The sequence below is a fragment of the Mauremys mutica genome, chromosome 1 (genome assembly GCF_020497125.1).
Source record: "Mauremys mutica isolate MM-2020 ecotype Southern chromosome 1, ASM2049712v1, whole genome shotgun sequence".
Taxonomy (NCBI): Eukaryota; Metazoa; Chordata; order Testudines; family Geoemydidae; genus Mauremys; species Mauremys mutica.
The window spans coordinates 73,636,958-73,661,615 of record NC_059072.1 but is presented as its reverse complement, the minus strand read 5'-3'; the positions used below and the strand labels follow the sequence as shown (position 1 = coordinate 73,661,615).

The 24,658-nt window shown below is 40.3% G+C and overlaps 2 protein-coding genes across 2 annotated transcripts in view; both read right to left on the bottom strand.

The window, feature by feature from the left end:
- OTOGL (otogelin like) overlaps positions 1-10,144 on the bottom strand; it is a 133,362-nt gene extending 123,218 nt beyond the window's left edge. The window contains exons 1-8 of the mRNA XM_045032935.1: positions 10,066-10,144; positions 8,929-8,968; positions 7,759-7,807; positions 6,684-6,750; positions 5,850-5,948; positions 4,798-4,952; positions 3,208-3,329; positions 931-1,136 (exon numbers count right to left, since the gene is read on the bottom strand). Coding sequence (XP_044888870.1) covers positions 931-1,136; positions 3,208-3,329; positions 4,798-4,952; positions 5,850-5,948; positions 6,684-6,750; positions 7,759-7,807; positions 8,929-8,968; positions 10,066-10,144 — 817 coding nt within the window. The remainder of the gene's footprint in view (positions 1-930; positions 1,137-3,207; positions 3,330-4,797; positions 4,953-5,849; positions 5,949-6,683; positions 6,751-7,758; positions 7,808-8,928; positions 8,969-10,065) is intronic.
- Positions 10,145-18,830: 8,686 nt separating this feature from the next.
- LOC123360998 (40S ribosomal protein S16) lies at positions 18,831-22,416 on the bottom strand. Its single transcript, XM_045001299.1, has 6 exons — positions 22,318-22,416; positions 22,171-22,226; positions 21,258-21,359; positions 20,001-20,097; positions 19,173-19,220; positions 18,831-19,046 (listed from the first exon to the last, which is right to left on the bottom strand). The coding sequence occupies exons 2-6, from the start codon at positions 22,216-22,218 to the stop codon at positions 18,901-18,903; spliced, it is 441 nt and encodes a 146-aa protein (XP_044857234.1). The 5' UTR covers positions 22,219-22,226; positions 22,318-22,416; the 3' UTR covers positions 18,831-18,900.
- Positions 22,417-24,658: the final 2,242 nt, after the last annotated feature.

Genomic DNA, 24,658 nt, shown 5'->3' with positions numbered 1-24,658 from the left:
TTGTGATTTAAAAAAATAGCCAATGTGAGAAACTAAACTCTCCCTGTAATTTGTTAAATACCATTATTACTTTTACTTATATCAGGGATTGTTTGGGAGAAACTGCTCCTCTTGTGTTCCCAACCTTCCTCCTCTTGTTTCACCAGCTGCGAGCTGGTGTCTGCTCTAAAACAAAGGCAGCACAGAACACTTTTCACTTGGGTGTGCGTAAAATATTATCTACAGTAGACAATGGCCAATATAAAGTGTTGCCTAGAGAGAACACTATTCACCTGAGGAGAAATGCTGTTTTAACTTTCTCCAGATCTGGCACCCTTGCTGAAATCAACAGCACAAGCTCGTAACCTCTCAGATGGACTACAGTGATGCCACTGGATTATTCATCTTCTTAAAATGTACCATCTGTCCCCACAGCAAAGTATGTTAATAAAAGGGTAGCAATGAAAAAAAAATAAACTTCCTCAACAAGGTTTTTCAATTTTCTGTGTTTCACCAACCAATAAAACAGCAACATATTGTTTAAAATAACTATGTAGATCCGTGTGCTGAGCTATTGCCTTTCCAAATATTAATTTGGATTTGTTTGTTTTTTACATCACATTGCTTTCACAAAAACAATAGTATTTTGGTCATTAAAAGTTTGTTTATCAATTAAATTAAGGATGTGCTTAAGTGTTTTGCTGAACAGGCAAGGACTTAAGCATACATTTAAATGTTTTGTTGAACTAGCCCTACTCCTTAAAATTTATGACTGAGGAAAGTGGACCAAACCCTATAAAGTCTACTCAAATCGCCTGAAAATAAATTTAAACAGATAATAGACACAACCTTTTAGAGCACATCCTCATATTTACAAGACATCAGGACCATGGAATCTTTTTTTTTTTTTTTTTAACAAAGGAAAGGTGCATTTCTGGTCTCTTCACTTACTATTTTGTATTATCAGGTCATCAGATTTATTGCCATTATAATTTCCACACAGGCCACAAGGTTTCCCTTTATGTTCTTCTGTCAGTTTAATATAAATACCAGAGCTTCCATCCCAAGCAAGAGAAAAACCAAAGGTAGTTTTCACCAGTATATAGTCGGCCAGCCTCTCAAAGAAAACATTTCCAATTGTCTGAGGCAATGTCAATCTGGAAAAATAGAACAATCCATTTTAAACACAAGTGAGGCTAGAACTAGAAAAAGATTACATAAAATGTCACCTTCTAACTCATCAGATCTCTTCCCTGTGTGTTGTGGAAGTACAGAAAGAACTGACAGGGATTTGTAGGGGAACTTAATGTATGACAGTCTCTGTTAGCCAGAGTTAGGCTAGCTGTAACCCTAATAACGCGAGATTTGTAGAAGCGAAGATTGTGTGAGGCGAGCAGAAAAGAACTGTGTGAGAAGTTGTTTTGACCTTGTGTAGATAATGTGTAGATAGACTGGCGTCTCTCAGAAGTGAGAAAAACAAGATATCAGGATGACCTATGTATAAACAAAATGCAGCTGTTGCTTATTATTGTCTGTAACAAAAGTATAAATGCTTGTTGTAATTGTTTACCTATTGAGAGACCTGTCTAGGAAGGGGAGACCCTATGTCCTAGTGCACTCTCTCCCTGTTGTAGCTGCTAAACAGAATAAAGTATCTGACTCCGCTGCACCCAAACAAAAAGCAAGAACTGAGTTTTTCTCCGACAGTGTCGTCAAAGTCTGTTTACTTTTCTGTCAAAAATACGTTTTCAATATCTGTCACTCCTGTTACTTTGCACAATCAATTCAGTGAAATGGATTATTTTCTGTCACATACACAATCAATACAGTATTGATGCATAAACCACAAAGAACCCATGTTGACTTTCAAATCCCATGGTGCGTTTGCAGCACTGCTGTGTTAGGAAAGACATCTTTTTACTTGTAAACTGAATAGTTTTGACATGGAGTCATTGACAGAGACTTTAAGCATGGGACCCATGAAGTCATTTATACAGTTCCTTTTTAGAGTCTAAGTGCACTTTTAATTCATTTGTAAACAGAAGCAGCAACAGGTAGATGTGCCCAAAACCTTTTTAAAATATCAGTTACTGACAGGGTAATGACATGGAGCCATATTCTTTAAGTTTTCAATACAGACAACTCCCTTTGAAGTCAATAACTGTTCTGTACATTGAATGTGTGTAGAATAAGACCCTTGCTTAATCAAAGATTAAATAGCACAGAAAATATTATTAGTCATGTACAGTATATCCTCTAACATGCCTGTAGCTCTGTCCAGTTAGTGGGGACAACTATGTTTGGATTTCCACCAGACTCTAGTATTGCAGAATCACTGTCTTCAAAGGTTGCTGCTTCTTGGACTAATGGTAATATCCTTGTAGCTATCAGGTGTAGCAACTCAGATGTGAGAACACCAGATCTACTCATCGACCCTTATGTTTGAAACAAAGAAGGGTAAACCTGATAGAGTTCAGGGTTTGGTGTATCTCAAACACTATTTTGGGCCTCAAAATGGTAACACAGAAGGAACTTAAGGACCCTGATGAACTCGATTTGGACTTCTCTACCATGGGGCAATGCACTCAGTGTAGACAATGACTGACTGTCATGTTTTAAACAATATCAGGGTAGACCAAGGGTTAACCAAGACTAGCTAACACCATTTAAAAAAAGACAATCCAATAATTAACATATTATAACACCATGGAATTTCCCAGTGTAGAAAAACTTTCAGTCAAGGGACAGACACGTGAAAAATCAGAAATCAGATGCCCTGAAGAGGCCCACCACTGAAAATAGCAAAGTTAACAGGTTAACTCAGACAGGTGTGAGTGAACAACTCACTCAACATTTCAGCAGAGTTAAGTTCCTTTCATCAAATCCGAATTTGACTTACCGGTAATAATTATAACCTCCGTGTTTTACCATATGACGTCTCAGGGTATGTCTTCACTGCAGAGTTATGCCAAGCTTTTACCTGATATTGCCCCTAGTCCCTATCCCATCCACACACAAAAACCTCTCCCCTGAGTTTAGTCGTACTTTCAGCCCAGGCTAGCTGGTGCTGCTGTGGGTGTAGATTAGAGTATAGGCTCCACTTTCACTCAGGCTGGTAACCAGCCCACTTTGCAGTAAGGATGCAGGCTAAATTACTCAAGTGCCTTCCCACAATCCCAATACTTCATTTCTGTGGTAAGATGTTGCAAAAACAGTCAGTTCATTTACCTGATTCCTTCTTTTCTTACTTCATGTCCCACAACAACTATTTCGTCCTGACTTGAAAAAAATAAGCTGATTGACCGCAGACAAGAATACACCGAACCATCACACTGGGGGCTGTTATGAACCTTGAGAGGAGAAAAACACACACATGCACTAACAACAAATGTGGTTTTCTGCTCAATATTTACATACAACTCTTAATAAATTTACACATATAATCTTTTACATATCTACACACCTCTCACTGAAGGATCCCAAAGAACTTTAGAAATAAATATTTAAACAATACCAGGGATCAATAATACAGGGATATACATGGTTAGAAGACCACTTTGCCTTGCACTGCTATGAAACCCAGTAACTGTTTAACAGCACCCAGCATCATTACATAGTAGCTTAAGACAGAAAAAAGAACTGGAATATTTTATCCAATTGAAACTGCAGAGAGAATTTAGTTTAGGCAGAATATAATTACCTAGTTATGGGTTTGGTAATGATACTGAGGGGAACACCATAAAAGTGCAAGTGGGCCTTTACTTCCCAAAGGCATGTGTTCCCTGAAAGATGAGACCACCAGCAACACAACAGCCCCAGCACCATATGGGCACTCTCAATATTGACCTAGAAAAGAGACTGGCATCTATTGAATCATCAGCATCCCTTCCTGCAACAAGTAAGGGCTTATTTGGAGGTGTTCCATCCAAGTATTGATTCTGCTTGGTCCCGCTTGGTTTGAGAGTTCTGTTAGGACAGTGTAAACAACTTATATCAGCAAAAAAAATGCTTTTGCCAGCACAGAGATGTCATCAAAAAATAATAATCACCCCTCTAACTGGCATTTCTGTACCAACACAAGATTTTCATGTAGTCCTGCCCAAGACAGATACGCAGACCCCAAAACCCTAATATATTCTATAGCACAAATGTTTAGCTCAATGAACATCATCTCTCCTAATCAATTTCTCTTTTCAAATCTTTACACTGGGGATATCTGGAAGCCTCTTTGATATGAAATCCTATGTGATCAGCTATGCCCAAAATTAGTCCAGTCCACCTGTCCTGGTCAAATCACATTTAATGTAAGTAGAATCTCTATATTTCAGAAAACCTCCTCACTCATATTTGTCTCTATAACTACCACTTGCAGTTTTACAAATCTGTCAGGGACACAATTTCTTTATCACAGTTATCAGAGTTATTATCTTTGGAATACTACCAGTCTTAACTTCATTTATATGTAACAAATGATGCTATTCAACGTCAGAGCACTGATCACTAACATTAAATGATTCAATCTGGTGCTAATGAAGGAGACAGTCAACTACTTTGAAATCAGGAGCAAAGTTCCCCATGTTTGCCTAAAGAGATCATTTTATAATACAGTTTACTTTATATTTCAGAGATTTGTAGATGTTATTGCATGTGTACTTACAGAGTTTTTGATCAGCGCATTCTATAAATCTAAAAAGGAAATAAACCACCTTTTGATCCATTTACTGTCTCTGTTGAGTTATTTTTGTTATGCTATAACACACGTTCTATGTTATATCAATCTTTTGCATTTCATTTCAAAACACATATTCACACACTTACCCATACAGTGTACTGAGGTTCCGGAGCACTGCAATCTTTTGCAAAAATGTAGGAACAATTTCCTGGGAAATAGTAGTAGATGCCATCAAATGTTTCAAAGTGATACTGTCCCCATGATTTGCAAATTCCATCTCGATCCTTGCCATCATTAGGTACTGGGAAGAATAAATAAGATGAGCTTATAAAATGCAAAATAACAAAAAAATTACACAAGTGTCAGAGACATGTACAAAAGTAAGATATTACATGCATAGTAGATAAGCATACATCAGCACAGAAGATAGTTTTATTTATCATTCAAGAAATGAGATTAAGGTAAGTTTTAAAACTCTTAGGTGGGAACTGTGGACCAATAAAGCCAATGGAAATTTTGCCATTTACATTAATGGAGCCTGGATTTCACCTTTAAATTATAACTAGGAATGGACCAATGAGTAGAGCGGGGCAAAATGTTTGGATCCAAACCAGTTTCAACAGCCCCTTTGGCCTACCATCTCAGCTGACGCAAGTCAGTGCAGTTCCATTGAATTCAATGGAGTTACACTGGTTGACACCAGCTGAGGTTCTAGGCCTGACCTTAGAAAGTCCCTCCACGGCTGCTGTTGCAGATATTCTACAGAGCCTAAGGAATCACAATGGGGACAAACAACTTCTACCTCAATTCTACTATCAATAGATTGCACCTGCCAAAACTTGTCCCATTAAAATATTTGAACATCCTGTCTTCAGAATGGGCAATAGGGCACTCTAAGTGGAAATGCAGTGATGTTTTTGGTGACACAGCTAAGTAAGTAAAAGCAGATATGGTACCTTATGATGCACTGGGATACTGTTACAAGTATTAATAAAATTCAGGAACATCTGACGCTCTTCTGTACTCCCATATCTCACTCTGAAATACAGCATTTGAGCCACCCAGCCTCCTTCGAGAATTACAGCTTGATTATAAGGCAATTGCAAAAGTGCTCTGAACAGGTATTATTTTAACAAACTCGCCCCTAAAACTCACTCTAATCTGAAACTCAATTCCGTAGCTGATTACTGAAACTTACCAATTTGGCACCTTTCACCATGAGCCTGAAACATCTGACAATCACATACACCCGCCTCTGTACAAACTGCTCCATTAAGGCATTCTTGAGGACAAGAACCTGAAAGAAGACATAGCAGCCTTCCACGTTAAAGTTATTTTTCAAACACTTATAAAGACAAATACCATTTGAAAATATAGACCAGGCAGAGACTACTGTCTTGCTCCCCCATTTCACTTACAAAGAAACACTTTTAAAACTAGCAACAGTATAAGATTCACCATAATTTGTATTCATTGATATGAAAGAAACCAAAAACTCCATCTTGTCTTAAGAAAGTGTCACTGTTCAGCTCATTTGATCATTTTTGCATGCTGGATGCTAGATAACAGCGATGGGAATGTATCATCTGTGAAACCCCTCAATTCGCTCCGAACAAACTGAAGAGTTTGATTGACACTTAGAATATTCTAAAAGAGGCTTTAGGTTGGTCTTCCATGGACAACTGTTATTATCAATCCCACTCAGCATACCTACTCAAGGCCCAAAAGTGACACACAAGAAAACCAGGAGTGGAAATAACTGTAAAGCAATGAAGGATTTGTTTCATTAGGTGCTTGGGTGCCCCATTAATAGGTACATTAGAAACGGATTGTTTTTTGTAACTATTTTCTGTGATTTAGCAAGTCAGAAGTACAAGTTACCAAAACAAAATTAGATAGCACTGGGTTTTGCATGGGAGGTAAATACTATCAAAAGTTACACAATCTCTGGTAACAAGGGATAGTTGATGGGTAGATGGCATTTTACTGAAATCCTTTCAAACAGGTAGTGAATTACTAACATGGTACTGACCTCCTGATGGACTTTGACCCTGAGTAAGGTCCCCATGAAGGTGAGACCCAGCAGAATCTGCTCCAGTCTATCCGAGAAACAAAAAAGCAAAACCAGAGTGTTAAGACTTCACAAATGGTCTGACTAATTCAATTCTAGGGATTTTGCAGCAATTTTAGGAAAGGACAATTACTTTAATACATAAAATGATCTTGCGTGTATATAGAGCTCTTGATACAAGAGAATCCCAAAGCACTTTGTAAACACTAGGTAAAATTGTAAACCACATGTAAGGAATTACTTTCTCCACCACTGAATTGCAGCGATCCCTGGGGTGGAACACAGCAACAGAGATATCAGAAGAAGGACAAGGAGCATAGCTCACTGAGATACTAGCACAAGACTAGCCATCTGCCCCAAGCAGGCACTCAGCACTTCGTGTGGCTTCCTAGCATCCCAGATGCTAACCCCCACACTCCTGTGCCAGTGAACAAGTTGCTTTCTCCAGGATTGGCAAATGGCAGTAATTTACAGGGGTTTGCATCTCTCACTGACACACAACAAAATCCTAGTACACAGAAGAGCGAGAGACTTTAAACTCATCCCAGATGGAATAATTGTCAGGTCTGCTCTCTGACCTCCTACCTCCCTGAGATATCTCAACAGCAATGAGGCAATGGAACTGGGGTATGGTCTTCAGAGGCACAGACTCTGCCCTGGGAACCTGCTGCACAGCCCAGGAGTGTTGCCCAATAACAACACTATTTGCAAAATTGTTTGGCTATGGTTTCATTATTGTGCTTTTCACCAAACAGTCACTCCCAAGTTTCTGTTTGCTCTCACAAAAGATTTAACAAAGACCCTCCTCCCCACAGTGTGTGTTAGGATGGGTAATTCAGGAAGCATTTTGCTAAGAATGAATGAGGCTGTGGATTTAAGTTTGAGGAAAGCAGGTATGGAAAAGCTTCTCCTCATCCTTGTCTTGTTATTATCATTTCCATTCTCCTTTACAAAGACCTCATTGTGACAACACAAAAGCCCCGTTGCAGAAAGGAGGGGGATTTTTGCCCCTCTTTCTTTCTGTGGTATAACCTACCTCAGCTGCTAAGAGATCTCTTTTCTGTCGAGTTGCATTAAACTGGTTTCTGGAAGAAAACAAAAAGGATCTTGTATAATCAAAGGTCCCTGAGCAACCTGAATAAGTTGTTCCCTAGGGAGAGGTGTTTCTCTCTGATTTCCAGCACGTTATCAAAGAGGTCTTTCTTGGGTTAACATTTAAAAAGGTGACTTTTTTCTTTTCATAGTCTCGTTTTACAAAATTCAAGAGTGCTCAGATCTCTGCTCTTGAACACAGGCTACTTGTTCAAAGAGGTACCTGGTATGTATGGGGGAGGGGAGATAAGCAAATTGGGCTTATATATGGGACACAAAATAGTGAAGTTCTTTCATTAGATGCCTGAATGGTACACATGTTGTTGAGGTGCACCAGTGCTATTTGCATGTGCAGCGGTCATGGTGTTAAAAGTGTACGGTTACCTTCCAGTGGTAACTAAATTACAATAGGCAATAATTACATTGATTTCAGAAATAATGGCCTCAATCTACAAAATACACTTTGTTTTATTTAACAGGCCGGATTTTGTACAATATAGTGTGTGATCGCTAAATGTATGAGAAGTCATTAGATGTCCAGAGCGGAGTTCTAATCCTGCTTCTACTGAATGGCAAAGTTTCCATTGACTTCAATGGGATCAGAAAGATACCCTAGTTTTGTTTTGAACTATTACATATAACTTGCCTTGCAAGTGCTTTTATCAGACTGAGAAAATGAATTATCACTTACAATATATTTATTGTATAACACATTTTATTTGTGGGGAAATTCCTTTCTGTGTGTCACTAGAATTTTATTTTTTCCCCCTGAAACTAAAATGGTATTTAATTAATGTACATTTTATCAGATATGAGAATAGTCACATAAGAAACTCATCCTGTGAACTTACTTGGGCCCCTGAGGAACACCATCTTTTTGTGAATACTAAAGAGGTGCATTTGTTTTTCAAAAAAGGATTCGCACGTTTAATCACCGGCTCTTTGGGAAGAGTTATTAAATGGAAGAAATACTTTATGTCTAAATTACTAAAAGTAAAAGGTGTTCTACACAAGGCCATATTGTATTTTCTATACTTCCATCATATCAGACAAGCCTTACTGATTTCACCTAGATTTGCTTTTAAAACTCTGCAAATGAGGAATGCACACTCACCTTGGTGTTCTTCTCAAAAGAGAAAACTCGCAATAGGATCCTGTTGGATAAAAAATGATGGAATTAAACCATTTTTCCCTCTATTTCCTTCTACGCATTTCACATGCATACAAATTTACCTGACTTTGGTTTAAGAAACAAGAGTGAGTTTTGTTCTTTAGAAGAGGGCTAATGACAATAAGTTTTCCAGAAAGCATTTATACAGCCTTTCCATCTCCCTGCCAGCAAAGATAGAAACACTTTTCTTCTGAGTGATTGATGTCTTTCATCTTCAGAACCTGATCCTAAGAAGTGCTGAGAATCTGCAATTTCCAATGGGCCAGATCCTACAAAATGCTAAGCACTCTTGACTCCCATCATTGACAGTGGAAGTGGTGAATGCTCAGCACCTTGCAGGATCAGACTAAAGCTCATCAAATATGGAAGGTGCTCAGAACCTCTCAGGATCAGGCTTCAGTGCAGCTCCCTGTAATGCTTTTCTGAACATAATAATTATAAACCTTTAGTCCAATATGTTTAAATCTCGCTCTAGATTTCACGCAGATTTACTTTCATTTAAGAATATTTTTACTTTCAAGCTATGTGAAAGTTACAATGCTTGAAAAACCTCTGTTATCCTCAGGAATCATTTTTCTAAGCTGTCTATGGTATTTATTATTAGCATGTGTGATGACAACAGCTGGGAGAGTTTATATAATCAGTTTGCCAAATATTTACTCTAGAGTTATAAAAAATGTTCAGACACACTGCAGGTGTAGTCCAAATCTTGAGCAAACCCATATCCTGTTCATAACAATTAAGCCTACGTCAATCTGATAACACATTTGACAATAATGAGAAGCAAGAAAGCCAAGAAAAATAATTTTGTTCTTTACTAATCATTCTGTATAAAATTCAAGCATTAAAGTCTGAATTTAAAAAAAAAATCAAAGTCATTTTTAGTTTCAAAAGCAGTAAAAGTGTGATGTAAATATATTTAGTCTGTATTACTGGTTTGTTTGTTTGTTTAATTAAGCCATGGGCTGTAAGAAATATTTGCTTTACAGTGAAAGAAAAATAAGTAACCGTATTACTAAATTGTTAAGAGAAGTCTTTCTAAAAGGTTTTTAGTGAAAAAATTGAGCATAAAATTCTTACCTTGCAAAGACAACAGCAGAGAATGAACCAAGAATACGCTCCAGGGTATCATTAAATTGAGTTTTCCCACAATATTCATTTCAGTGTAGCTTCTTAGTATGAAGTGTATCCAAATTGGTGGCCTTGACTATTATGGCATCTTAGAAGTATGTGTCTCTGGAATGTTTAAATCTTTTATAAATTTAGATAGCAGAGAAATTTAAATAAGGCAGGGCACACACACAAAAAAAAAAAGCAGGGAGAGAATTAAAAAGAAACATCGAGCTTCCTAGTCACATCCAGCTTCTGGAGCTCTGGAAATGTTGCATACAACTTTTTGGCTGTGCTTCTCTCATTAGTAATGCATGGTAACTCCTTACCAGAACCTGTATTAGTTACACTTACACCAGACCTGCAAGGCTTATTGCTCTTCTGGACTGAATCAACCCTTTATAACGTTCATGGATAGTGACATGGAAAGAAATTTTGCCATGTCATGATGCTTTGAAAGATTTTTCAAACAGTTGTCATTTCACGTTTGTGTGTTTTGAAACTTGTGCTAATTAAAATTGCTGCCCTTTCTACCTTTTACTTATTAAAATGAAAAAAAGAAACTTTTAAGTTCAAACTTACAATAATGTTCTTGTATAAAGTACCACTAAGTTGTTTTATTGGCTAATATATTAAAGTATTCAACAAACATTTTAAATAAGAGACATTAATTTCCATTAAATAAATTACCTGGATTCTAACTACCTACTGGAAGCAAATAAGTTTTTTCCTTGTAGCATTCTGATAGTGTCACAAAAGAAAACTTCCCAGAAGTTTATAATTTTGGTAAAAAATAAAATGTGTTTTAAAATCTCATAGATAACAGAAAGGGAAAAACTGTTGGTGCAGGGGCATAAGTTTTTTGGAAATGTTTCCATCCTCTTGACTATATTCTTCATCAAAATGAAATGTAAACAAAGGAAAGACACTACCTCATCTAGTCTAGCCCTAGAACTACACTAATCTTCCCTTCAAATTAATTGGAGATTAAAAAAAAATCTGTATATCAAAACATGTACATTACTAATCCAAACACCCACTTGATCATAGCACTGTACTTTCCCTTCCTCCTAGCCCTTCCATAGCCCATTTAGTGTTTGTCATTATGTCTTAATTTAACCCAGGGTCAAACCGTGCAAACACACACTACTGCGTGTAGTATTCACTGACACGCCATTCTTGCTGATTATAAATTCCTCAGCGTAAAAGATGATGGTGAAATCTTGGCCTAATGAAATCAATAGGAGTTTTGCCATTGATTTCAATGGGGCCAGGATTTCACCAATTACCTTTTATTTTTATGTAAAGCATCATCTAGGTTTATGGTGTGTGCATAATAATAAAGAATACTGATGATTTCGGTAGGTATACATCAGGAAAATATGGTATTTACTGAGAAATTGTTACAAAGTATACTTACAGGGACCTAAAAACAATTTGTTTGGGGGGTTTGTTTTTGTTTTTATTGATTACAAGCAACACACAAATAATTGTTATAACTGAATGGTATATATTGTACAGTGATTTAAGTACACCAGTAGACAGAGAGATTAGAAAAACACATTTTCCTTTAAAAAAAAATTACTTTGTGCATTTGACAATACCATGATTAGACAGTTTCCCTTGGTGGCTCTTTCAAACAGGGGACAGATTTAAAAGTAAAGAAAAAGAAAATGTTATAGTAAAACCATAAGAATTGGCACTGGAACCCCAGGGCAGGTGTACTACTCGAAACTGCCTTTAACTCATTGTTTGCACACAACTAGGGTGGTCTCTTTGTGCCTTTGACATGTTTAAAAGATAAAGCCAACAGCTTCCTCAAAACAAACTGGAGAATAACCAATCAGATTTCCACTCCAACCAATGCTGTACTGAGCTCACCAATGCAGCCCCCACCCCAAAAGTAACAACATGCAGCATGTCTCTAATCTCATGCTGGAAGGCTATTTTAGACCCAAGTGACTTCAGAAGTTAAGGGCCTTGCATGGAAGCTGTCCTACCAGCAGTTCCCTTTCTTTTATCCATCTAGCTTAAGTGCCTTCACTGACTGAGAGAGATGCAGTATTTCAAAAAGTTAGGCCTCAAGCCACTTAAAGCTTTATAGTTCAAATTCACTACCTTAAACTCGATACAGAAACGAACAGGAAGCCAGTGCAGCAGCTGGAGCACTGGTGTTATGTACGGCTGGAAAGATGTATCAGTTACTAAACGGGCTGCCACATTCTACATCTGCTTCTCTTTCCAGGTTGATTTAAGCTGTAGCCCCATATAGAGTGCATTGCAGTAATCTAATCTCTATAGAAGACTCTTAGTAATGAATATAACTTTTGAAAAACAAACCCCACAATGTATTCCTCCACATTTTGGTATTTTATAAAATGTATAGTAAAAAATCATTTTAAGCGTTCTGTTAATCTGTCTATTTTGTCTCATTTATCCCATCTACTTCTTATCTTCTAGAGGAATCAATGAAAATATTTCCCAGTGTGAAATCTTCTTCCCTACACCACCTTCCCCCAACTCACCCCTTCAACTGAAGACCTTGCCTTGGTGTCCTGGACTTTGCAGGCAAGAACTGCACATGATGTTTTCTAGGACACATCAGTGGTATATTTTGATTGATCAAAGGGATAATTTTTGAGTAACATATACTCCAACACTGACCTGGAAAATCACCCGGGATGAGTAAGAGAGTAGGTTGTTATCTGTGCCTTTGCACCTCTACTCGCTGCCAAGAAGGGAGCCACTTAGTGTGAATGATGAATGGACTCCTGTCTATTAAGAGCTGGACTGAGACCTCCTATTAATTTCACAGATCACCAAAAGGAGTTAATAGATAGTAATGACTTTTGATCATTACCAGCCTGGTACGGACCCAAGCCAACAATGCAGAGATGAGAGGCTCCAAATTCTATTACCAATTCCCAAGCCATCTAGTCCTCTATATCAGTTATTTTGGCCTTGTAAATATATTCATCTTTCCTTTCTTCATCTCTTACAAAACAGAGATGTAAAGATAATCTGAACTCAGATTCTGCCATTCCCAAGCCCATACTTTAAATTATATATAAATGCATCATACTTGCATAGCTCCACAGACAGAAATATTTCTATTACCTTATTTTAACACAAAGTAACATTAGGTTGAATCCTAAACAGACACTATTTAATCAGCCACCTAACAATTATTCTACGTATAAGTGAGATGACTGGAGTATTTGGTGCATATCAATACCTTCATGATTTGGTAATTTCACAGTATCGTCAGAAAACTATTTACTGAAAGAAGGGCCAATTCTTATGAATATAAAGTACCTCTGTAATGAAACATACCACTGTATATTATAAAATATAACTACTACCAGGGGTGAAAGTTGGGAGAGGGGTCATCATGTATCAGTCTTTCACTCTTCTTCCTCTCCACTTTCATATCTATTCTCCCTCTTCCTATGTTGGCAATTCCTTTTTGCCATGACTTCAGAGCCAGGCATTTTGGTATTGATTCTTTCTCACCATCCCTTGTCCCTACCACAGCCTGGTTCTCAGGGATTCTTTTAATTCTGTACACTCTTACCCAAGGATTATTTTTCCCACCACTACAACTCTGAAAATATGAGGAGACATCTCTAATCTGAAGCTTTCATTAACTGAGTTTTAACACTCATTTGGAAAAGAAGAGGGCCCAGACATAACTTCCCTTTGTGTTGTGTACACACCAGTGACTCTGTCCTGAAAGTCTCATGGAACATCAACTGGGTAACCAATAACCGACTGATGACCAATGTATGAAGTTATTCTTACTGTTGTTTAGATGCTATTTAATGTGTCTGATATTTAGTGCTGGAAAAAGACATGTTAATATCACACTTTACAGTATAGTGTATCTAGTTTCCTTTGTATTATTTCTTTGTCCTTGCAAAAGCAGTGAAGACAGGCAAATAATATAAAATAACGTAGAAATATTAGAAATACAGAAAGAACACAGCAAAATTAGATTAATCTTGAAATAATGCAAAGTGAGAGAAATATTCCAGAACACACACACTTCTTCGGACTGAGAAACCTGGAAAGCAATAATGCATAGAGACATAGGAAATCATACTAGAAAACATGTTAGACATTAGTTTGCAATGTGTCATAGCTGCAAAAAGGCCCATGCAGGTTAGACCTTCAAAACACAGACATAATCAGGCATATAGCAGCAAAGCAATAATCCTCCTCTCTACGATTCTAATACAACTGCACCCGTAAAACTGCATTCACGTCTGGCAACTATATTACCAGAAAGACAGAGAAATTTGAGGAAACAAAGAGCAACAAAAGTCACTAGTGAATAGGGGGATAACAGATAAGGCAAGGTCGTAACTGTCCAACAAGCATTCAAGGAGGGAAAGGAATTACTCAGCGAGGTAGACTGTAGTACAAGAGTCATGGGATTAAAATTAAGAAACGGGAAGCAGGAAGGGGGGGAGAAATTAAGTTGAATAGGAGGAATTACATTCAGACAATGAAATGAATTTGCCTGCATAAGGGAATAAGTAGAAGCCCCACTGCTTGGGACCTTTGAAAAATCAAGAAGGAAAAAAAAAAGAGCCCATGAGAACATATATGTTAGGTAACCATCCTGCATTGGTAGGGAGACAAACTGAACGAATTAATAGGTGTTCTCTATCTAGACTTTCTACTATTAGAAATGACAAAGTTAATTTAAGATATAGATTCTGTATTTAAAAGTTTGTTGGCTGACTTCAAATATACAAAATTAACAGCCTCATTGAATAACAAACTTTTTAATAACCACTTATAATCTATGTGGGTATTACAGTCGAGCACAATTTTTATCTCAATGACTCCAAAACCATAGCAGCTAGGAGCATCTTCAGCTTCTACAAGGACTGTGCAGCATACAAGGCCAATCTGGTCGGCGAGGATATACCAGGCCAGAGCCACACTGGTCCAGCTACTCCCAATTTTGGCTCTCCCTACAATGTTGATGCCAGTGGCACATGGAACTTTTCAGAGCTTGCACCACACCCACAGTTGGTAAGTCCCAGTGTCAGGTGGACAGACTAGGCAGGATCCACATTTGCACAGCAGCTGCCAGTCCCTACTCTGCCTCCTAAGCTTAATGCTCCTGCAGCTAGTGAACTCTGGGATGGGGTTTGGGCCAAGCTGGAACCAGACCACCTCTAATTCCCCGCTGAGCCTCACTGCTGCTGGGGGACCTCTTTCTGGTCTTACACATCTTGTTGCTGATAAGGGCTAGTTGAGGAGGGGCAGGCTATGCCAGAGCTGAGTTGGTAAAGCTGCTCCTACCACTATTGATGGTAGAAGAATCCTTTTCACCACTCATCCCCCAGTGAAGGTAATTGGAGGAGAGAGAGAGAATAAATAGGAAAAACAGAGTTCTCACTACTACATCCTATTTCCACCATGCTCTCAGGCACTTAGCTCACACCAATTTACGTTGCAGTATTTCAGAAAATAAAACTACCCCCCGCCCCTTGGCATATAGCAGCTCCCAATACACATCAAGTAACATTTACATCTTATTAACAAAATCAAATAGTTTGACGTGACATCATTGCAGAGATTAACAGAACATTTTCATGAGATCAAAATCCACTTTAGAAAACACTTTGATCCACTTTTGTTATGCTTAAGTGCTTCTCTGTTTGAAAAAATGCCATGGAGGCAGTATGCTCTGCACTGCCATATAATATATCCAGGTTTCATTCCCCATCTCTGCACTCAAAAAGTCAGGCCTAGAAAGGGGGAGGCAGGAGCTAGAATAGCTCATCATTCATCATCAATCTCATCACAAGAAGAAACCTGGATGAGCTCCAGTGTTCTAACCAGCCAATACTGCATCCCTAGATGGGGTGATGAGAAGTTTCACAGGTCAAAGGAGACTGAGAGGAAAGAGAAGCCAGAGAACATCCCACAAGAGAGATCAGTCAGAACAATAATAAACCAGAATAAAACTTCTAAAGTGAAATTAGGCATATTGTTCATTTGCTGCAGGACAAAAAAAGCAAACAAAAAGAAGTCTGGCAAACAAATTGCCAGTGGGTCACAGTAGATCTGCAAAAAGGAAACAAAAATGGGCTTGTTGCTTTCCTGCATTCCTCCTCCTTTCTTTCTGATGTATGAGGAAAGAATAACAGTTTGATTTTTCAGTTGCATTGAATTTGAAATTCAGGTCTTATCCACTCTGGAACACACAACTGTGACTGAAAAATTAGTTATGTTATCAACAGAGACTGAAAGCTGAGCAAATGAGAGGGGGACTTATCATTCCTGTTTAGAAGTTTGTTCAATTTATGCTAATACTATTTAATATTAATGACATTTATGAAAAAGGAAATCTTAATTAACAATTTCACTCCCTTATCCTAAAATACTTTAGCTCATTCTCAGACATCCACGAGCTCCTCCAGCAGCAATTAGGAAGACCAGACTGCAGATATTTTTAAGGTTAAAAAAACCCCTGCAAGCACTCTTCAATACAAGAAAGGGCAAAAGTCCAATGTTTTAAAAAATCCTTTACAGATCATCTCCAACACCCAAATTAGCAAAGGAAGTGGGTTTAGCTGTTGGTGGGAAGGAATCACTACACTGCAGGACCATCGAGGCTACAGTACAAACAAGGAATTTTGGAAGACACCCCTCAAAAAAGCCCCCAAAGTACCACTGTTGTCTGATGGGGGAGAGAAAATAGTATCTTGCTTAAAGTGTGATATGGTCAAGAATCTAGACTCTATTGGTCAGCCTATGGTGTTTTCCATTCCTTTCCAAAATGGTTTCCTGCTGAGTATACAAAGGAATACAAAGCAGTTATTCTCATCATGACCCAGAGCTGCTCCCATGCATCAGAAGGCCTCTACTTAGTATTTAAGCACCTGTTTGTCAAATTCACATGATTTTTCCTGGTCACTTGTGACAGATGTCCCAGCTTTCCAATCTTTTGTTGACAGCAGCTAGATCTTTTTCATTTAAGGCTTCTTCGTCATCCACTCACCCTCTATCTTTTTCCTCTCAATATCTACTTAAATAGATGCAACTTCTCTCCCTAGCATCTCCACAATTTCCTCCTCTCATACACTGCACGCACCTCCACCATCTAGAACAATGGCTCTCAACTGTTTCAGACTACCATACCCCTTTCAGGAGTGTGATTTTTGCGTAACCCCAAGTTTCACCTCACTTAAAAGCTACATGCTTACAAAAATCAGACATAAAAATACAAGTGTCACAGCATGCTATTACTGAAAAATTGCTTATTTTCTCATGTAATTATAAAATAATGGGAATATAAATAATGTACTTATATTTCAGGGTATAGTATATAGAGCAGTATAAACAAATCATTTTATGAAATTATAGTTTGTACTGACTTTGCTAGGGCTTTTTATGTTGTTGTAAAATTAGGCAAATATCTAGATGAGTTGATGTACCCCCTGGAAGACCTCTTGAGTACCCAAAGGGGTACGCATACCTCTGGTTGAGAGCTGCTCATCTAGATCTCCCTCCAAATTACTCCCCATCTGTCTGCTTTTAGTCTGACATTACACACGTACTTCCAAGGCTTGGAATTGCCTCCCCAATCTTGTGAGAGAAGAAACATGTCTGTCCTTCAAACTGATAACACAGAGGGCTTTGTAAATCACATTCTTACCTGCACCCCTTTGTGTCTGAACTGTTACAGGTGTATTACATGTGCCCAAATTAGTATCAAAGCACCTCAGAGTAAGGACCTTTCTCTCATTTTCAGGGCATTGTGCAACCCTTTCAATGTTCAATATTTCTGAAGCATTGTGTGAAAGTATGAATTATATTGTAGAATGAATTATAGAAATGCTGTATGTTCCTTTAAGCAGGAATGAGGAATGTTGAGATAAAGTTGTCAGGAAGAGGAACATTAAGGTATTGAACAATGGGTCTACATAAACTGATGGTTGGACATTAAGAGATTGGTGACAGTAAGGGCATGAGATATGTGTCTAGCCCCAGGTAAACTTATCAGTTCTGCTCCCTTTGTAATCTTGTTCATTTCCTTTTATCTGACTAAATAAGGTGGTTTGAGCCTTGTATGGCACTTACATTTTCTGGGTGTATTAGCAGAGCACTTTTGCTAAAAAACAGAGTGGTCTGATAAATTGTGAGTCCTGAGTCTGACTTTGACAATTGTAAGTAATTATATTTAAGCATTCTTTAGCTTGAATGGACATATGAAAGCTTTCATGATTTTTGGAAAACATCAGTTTTCTAGTCTTGAATATAAACGTAAAAATTCACATAGCACAAGGGTATTTTAAGAAGTCTGCTACTGCACTTCAACATGCATACACTGTAGATTTTTCAACAGAGAAGGAAACATACTCCTCTTGCTCCAAAACAGCAATAATACAGCTTTGTAGCATTTGGTCAGGGTTTTGGGGAGGGTTGAGATAAGATCTTTAAATTTCCATGGGTTAACAATTTTAGAAACTACGCCGCTAGATTTGTTAGTGGTTTGTCAAGGGTGCATGGAGCACAGTATGGGGAGTTTATTGTTTGAAACAAAGAAAAAAAATGTGTATCTAACAGCAGCAAAGTGCTTTTCTTTATTTCTAGACACCAGCACTTCCCCTGTGTTTAAGGTCAGCTCTCTTATATTAATAAAATATTTAACTACCGAAGGACTCCCAACCCTGAAAAAAAAAAACAGTTATCCAATATAAACAAATACCAGATTTAGAAACTTGAAATATTTATTAACTTTTCCTCATATTTATTGCAAGATACAAGGGTAAAGAATAATTTTTAACGGTAAGACTTCTGGTAGCGTGCACGGGCACCAGGTCCACCAAACTTCTTGGACTCGCAACGACGAGGATCTGCAACCAGTAAGGTCCTATCATACTGGATTAAGATGTCCTTGATTTCCTTCTTGGAAGCTTCATCAACATCTGAAAAAAGAACACATTTGTGACTAACATTCTATACCGCCATCTATTACTGTGCTACGTATAGCACTTAATGTCTGAAGCTAAACACTTCAAAAACGCTAGTAAAACAAAAATCAATCAACTTACACTTCTGATAATAAGCCACCAATGCTTTGGAAATAGATTGACGGATTGCTGTTGAGGAAAGAGACAAGTTAACAATAATATCCAATCAATTCAGGTTTACATAGAAAACATGGCAAAGGGTTTGGGCAGGGGTTGGCAGAAATGCACTTGACAAATGAAAAATAGTTACAAGTGTAATGATAAAACCACATCAAACCATTTTGTGTCATACACCTTCCATCTCAAGCCACCCCCTTTAATCAAAAACTGACTTTAAAATGCCAGGGTGGTTAACTAAAACAGATGAAGATTTGGGTTAATACATCTACTTGCTTCCTGTGCATCTTCTGAGCCATAACATTTTAATGAATGTTCAGGCCTTAACTAGCAGCAGCACAACGTTAACACTTCTGAAAAGCAATTTATGTTCTATTTTGCCCAATGTGAGTAAGTTACAAGTTAAGTTTTGATTCTAGGATTTTTATCTGAGCAATTTTATCTGAGGCAAGTAACTGCTTCATTTTGCAGTGCAGTTAGAAAATGCTGTTTAACCTCATTCCAAAATCCAATTTATGACCAATCACATGTAATCATTTATATAGCCCTGGAAGAGGGAAATGCTAAATGCCAGTTTCATTCAGATCATTTCCATAAAGATCATTCATGTGTATAAATGAGAGCAGGTGATAGAGATATAGTTCAAGATACACCTATTAAACTGGTATTTGTAATAGCCAAAGCTTTAAACTGTACATGCTTTCTCTTCCGTAAGATACAAAAAATTTAAAATTTATTAAAGTAGTTTAATCTATTCCAGCCCATACTAAGGATCTTGTACAAGAGTCGTACCGTAGATTTGTGCTACATGGCCGCCACCCTTAACACGGACTCTGATGTCAACACCAGCAAAGCGTTCCTTGCCCAGGAGAAGAACAGGTTCAAGCAACTAAGAAACAGACATAAAAATTGGATTAAATTATGAGAACATATTTATAATCAAGAGGCAGCAATCAGTGTTTTGAGCAAGGTTTCTAAGCATGGATTTATAAAATGTTTGGTGCTATGAGCCTTGAATTTACGATGCACACGCTAAGGTACTTAAATAAAAACCGCTGAGGCAATGTGGCCTAGTCACTAGTGGATAAGAGCAGAGCACTGCCCAGGAGACCTAGGTTCTTGTCACAACTCTGCTGCTGGCCTGCTGGGTGACGTTAGACAAGTCACTCTGCCTTCCTGTGCCTCAGTTTCCCCATTTGTAAATGGGAATAATGATACTTTGTAAAGTGCTTTGAGGTTAACTGATGAGTCAAACTACGTAATACTAAACTTTATGAAGTTAGATCTAAGGAAGATTAACACGTATCAACATATATCCTTTGCTCCCATCAACACTAGTAAGAATAAATGAATTGAGAAAATACATCAGAGTAAAATTGAGAAAAGCACCTAACTGATACAGAAACTCAAATGCCATTTTGCAAAGTGACTTGAGTGAGGCTACACTTCTAAGCTTTTATTATTTAACCTGAGTACTCAACTCCAAAATCTAAAATTGCACACAATCTTACAAATAGTCAAGCTACAGCTAACAGCCTACATGGCCACTAAAAGAGAGAGATGGATTATCTAGTGTAGGGGTTGGCAAACTATGGCCCGGGGGCCGCAGCCGTTTTAATCGGGTCCTCAAGCTCCTGCCTTGCCCCGCTCTGCGTGTGCCGGGGCTCCCAGAAGCAGTGGTATGTCTCCCCTCTGGCTTCTGGGGGCTCCGCACGCTGCCCCCACCCCAAGCACCACCTCTGCAGCTCCCATTGGCTGGGAACCACAACCCCCTGGCCCAGCCCAGCACCTCCTCCCCCACCCTGAACTCATTTCTGGCCCCACACCACAGCCTACACTCCCAGCCAGAGCCCTCACTCCCTCCTGCATTCCAATGCCCAATTTCGTGAGCATTCATGGCCCACTGTATGATTTCCATACCCAGATGTGGCCCTCAGGCCAAAATGTTTGCCACCTCTGATCTAGTGTATGTCTTCATGGCAACAAGAAACTATTCTGCATATATATATACACACACAAATGTCCAAAGAAAACCAATGAAGTGCTTACTTTGTACTGCAGGGTTCTAGGCTCTATCATTTCCAGGGGTCTTCCATTCACTTTAATGAGACCATTTCCTCTCTTGCAGTGAGCAACAGCAGTAGCTGTTTTCTAAAAAATGCAAGCATACGTGAGGAAAGCATCCATATACTATTAACTGTGCACCAACTGCTTTAGAGACTATCATACAGTGCTTTCAGTCTAGATTATGACACTCAAGATTTCAAAAAGTATTTTTCCATTTAAAGCAAAGCCACTGCTGCAAACGACTGAAACGTACTAGGTCAGATGAGGACTTAAAATAAAAAAATACATAGGCGAGTCAGCCTCGCTAAAAACACACAAAATTTGATCTACACGTGGGAAGCGTGATGACAATTTACTACCAGCAGCCAGGCCTCCTAGATCATGGAGGGGGAGCAGGAGAGGCCCAGAGGCAGAGCCATTACCGTCAGCATCTGCTTTTTACAGTGATACAGTGTGCGATGGGGGGCGGGGAGGCAGGGGCTCCGGAACAATTTGATCCACACTGAGAGCCACTGACCCACGCTGTAAACCCTGTACATGACGGGAACTACTTCAATTCGGGGGGCGCTGCCGCACCCCCCTTCCGACACCTCGGGGGGGGGGGCGGCAGCAGGGAGGCTGCTGGGTGCGTGGGGACGAGCACACGTGCCGGCGCACGCGGCCGGGGCGCGGCCGCCGCTGCTGCTCACTCCTAGCGCCGCGGCCTGGCCCCGATCGCGATGACGGGCTCGGCCGATGGCGCGGGGCCCCTAGGGCCGCGTCCCGCGCAGCTCCGCGTCGGGAGGCGGGAGCCCCGGGCCGGGGTTACCGGCCGCCCCGCCTGGCCGGGCCCGGGCGAGACCCGCGGAGCGCACAGGCCGGGGAGCGCGGCCCGGTCCCGGCCCCCCCCGCTCACCTTCCGCCCGAAGACCTGGACGCTCTGCAGGGGCCCCTTGGCCGGCATGGCTCCTCCTGCAACAGACAGACAGACAGACACGCGGTGAGCGGCGCGCGGCCCGGCGGGGGGAGGGGAAAGGGGGTCACGGAGCTGCCGAGAACTCACCTTCCGCCAGCGACAGCAGCAGCAGCAAAAGAGAGAGCGGGGTCTCCGGGGCCGCTTCTCAGGGGCAGCCCAGCCGCAAAGCGCAGCCTGACATCCGGCCGCGCGACACGGCTCCCTCCCGCCGCGCTTTACGGCTGCCCGAAGGGAGGGAGGGGCAGGAGTCTCGTAACGGGCGGGGCGGGGCTGAGAGAGCTGCTGGGGAAGAGGCAGGTGCGGGGCGCGAGCGGCGGCGTCCCCCAGTGTCCTGCCTCGCCGCGCCAGCCCCCCACGCCGCAGCTGCCCCCCCTCTCCCAGCACCAGCCTCCCGGCGCCCCCCCCACTCCCAGCACCAGCTGCCCGGTGTCCTCCAGTCCCAGCTGCTCCCCCAATCCCCAGCACCAGCCTCTTGGCGCCCTGCAGCAGTCCCAGCACCAGTCCCCAGCTGCTTTCCCAATCCCCAGCACCAACCGCCCGGCGACCTCCAGTCCCAGTTGCACCCCCAATCCCCAGCGTCCTCCAGTCCCAGCACCAGTCCCCAGCTGCTCTCCCAATCCCCAGCACCAACCGCCCAGCGTCTCACAATCCTAGCACCCCAGCCTCCCAGCGACCTCCAGCCCCAGGACCAGTCCCCAGGTGCTCCCCCAATCCCAGCACCAGCCTCACGACGTCTCACAATCCTGACTCCAGTCCCCAGCTGCACACCCCAGTCCAGTGTCCCCCACTCCCAGCATTTCTCTGTGTCCTCCAGTTAGGGCTGTAAATACCATTTTAAAAGTTAACCGTTTAAACGGTCAACCAATTTAGCAGCTGGGGTCAATCCCTCCAGTGCAGCTGGGGCTGGGGCTGCTCTGGCCAGCGTGGCTGCTGGGGCCGGCAGGTCCAAGGGTTAATGGTTAAGCGTTAAGTCTAATGGTTAACTGGTTAACATTTTACATCCCTACCCCCAATCCCAGCATCAGCCCCCTCAGCATCCTCCAATCCCACCATCTTCCCCAGTGTCAGTGTCTTCCATTCCCAGCACCAACCTCAGGGTGTCCCCCAATCCTAGGGCTCCAGTCCTTCTCCTTTCTCTCCAGCACCAGCTCTCTCATGTCCCGCAGTCCCTGACTCACCAAATGTCTCAGTCAATCCCAGTTGTCCAATGTTCAGCGCCATAATAAAGATAAAGGCTGTAAGATAAATCTATGTGATAACTGGGTATTACTATACAATAAGGGTCTAGGATTGTCACTGTGTGTCACCCTGAAGCCTCAGATGACTGTTGAGTCACTGTGAAATGATGGAAACTGCTACAAGCATGGGTGAGCTCTCTGTTGAGTATCACCAGGTTAAATCTTCACTGGGATTTGTGGTCTGTTACCATCCAATTTTTAAGTTCTCTGTGCTCTTTTATTTTTTTACACTTTATGAATTACTGCTGTACAACAGCATAGGCTTTCACCTCTACAATATCATTAAACTAACCCAAATAATCCACTAAATAGTACTGACTAGTGTTACATGGCGACAGCAGCTCCTCACACCCATCTGAGTTTTTCTCTGCCTGGGCCCTTTCACACAATGGGTCCTTTTCTAAATATGTTTTTTTTTTTTTAAGCTGTTGGTTAGAAAGAGTCTTTCACTTCCAGCATGGTTTCCCCATTACAAAGAGGGACTTTTACTGGAATCAGTGTGATCTCTCCCATCTGGATACCTCTTTTCATGTGCCCCAGTCTATTTGTAGGTGCTATTTGTAGGTGCTGTTTTCTAGGCATCTATACCATAGTATCTGAGCATCATAAGAAGTAACCACTACCAAGGTGGTGAGTAAAATATAAAACTGGCCCAAGACCTCTAGTCTCTGAGTAAAAATGGCCTATCTACATGGAACAGCTTTCAAGATTGTGTCCTAGATCAACACAAAAACTTGGTGCAAAGTAGAATTAAATGCTTAATCTAAAACAAATGGCACTATAACCCAAAGTATTTCACTTAATACTTAACCTAAGCCAATGTGAACTGAAAAAGCCTCCCAGGCACTTAGAACCACTCCTGAGCTTGGCTCTTGGTGAAGTGGCATATGGTCCTTTTAAGTTTACATTTTTCTACTGATTTTGCAGTATAATGTTTTATAATTGTTTCTGTTCATTTATTTTGTTTACTACTTTAATTTTGAAACAGGCCTGTCTTATCCTTAGCCACAAAGGAAATAACGTTTCCGTAAATATAAGCTTGACAAACATTGGAAATAGAGGAAGTTCCAAGTTCTTTAAAGTTTGTGCACAGTGTGAGAGATTTTCTCCTAACCTTGAAACTCTCCTCTTGTATAAGTTCAGTTTGCTAAATGGAACAAAAAGACATCTGACAAACAAAAGAATCCATG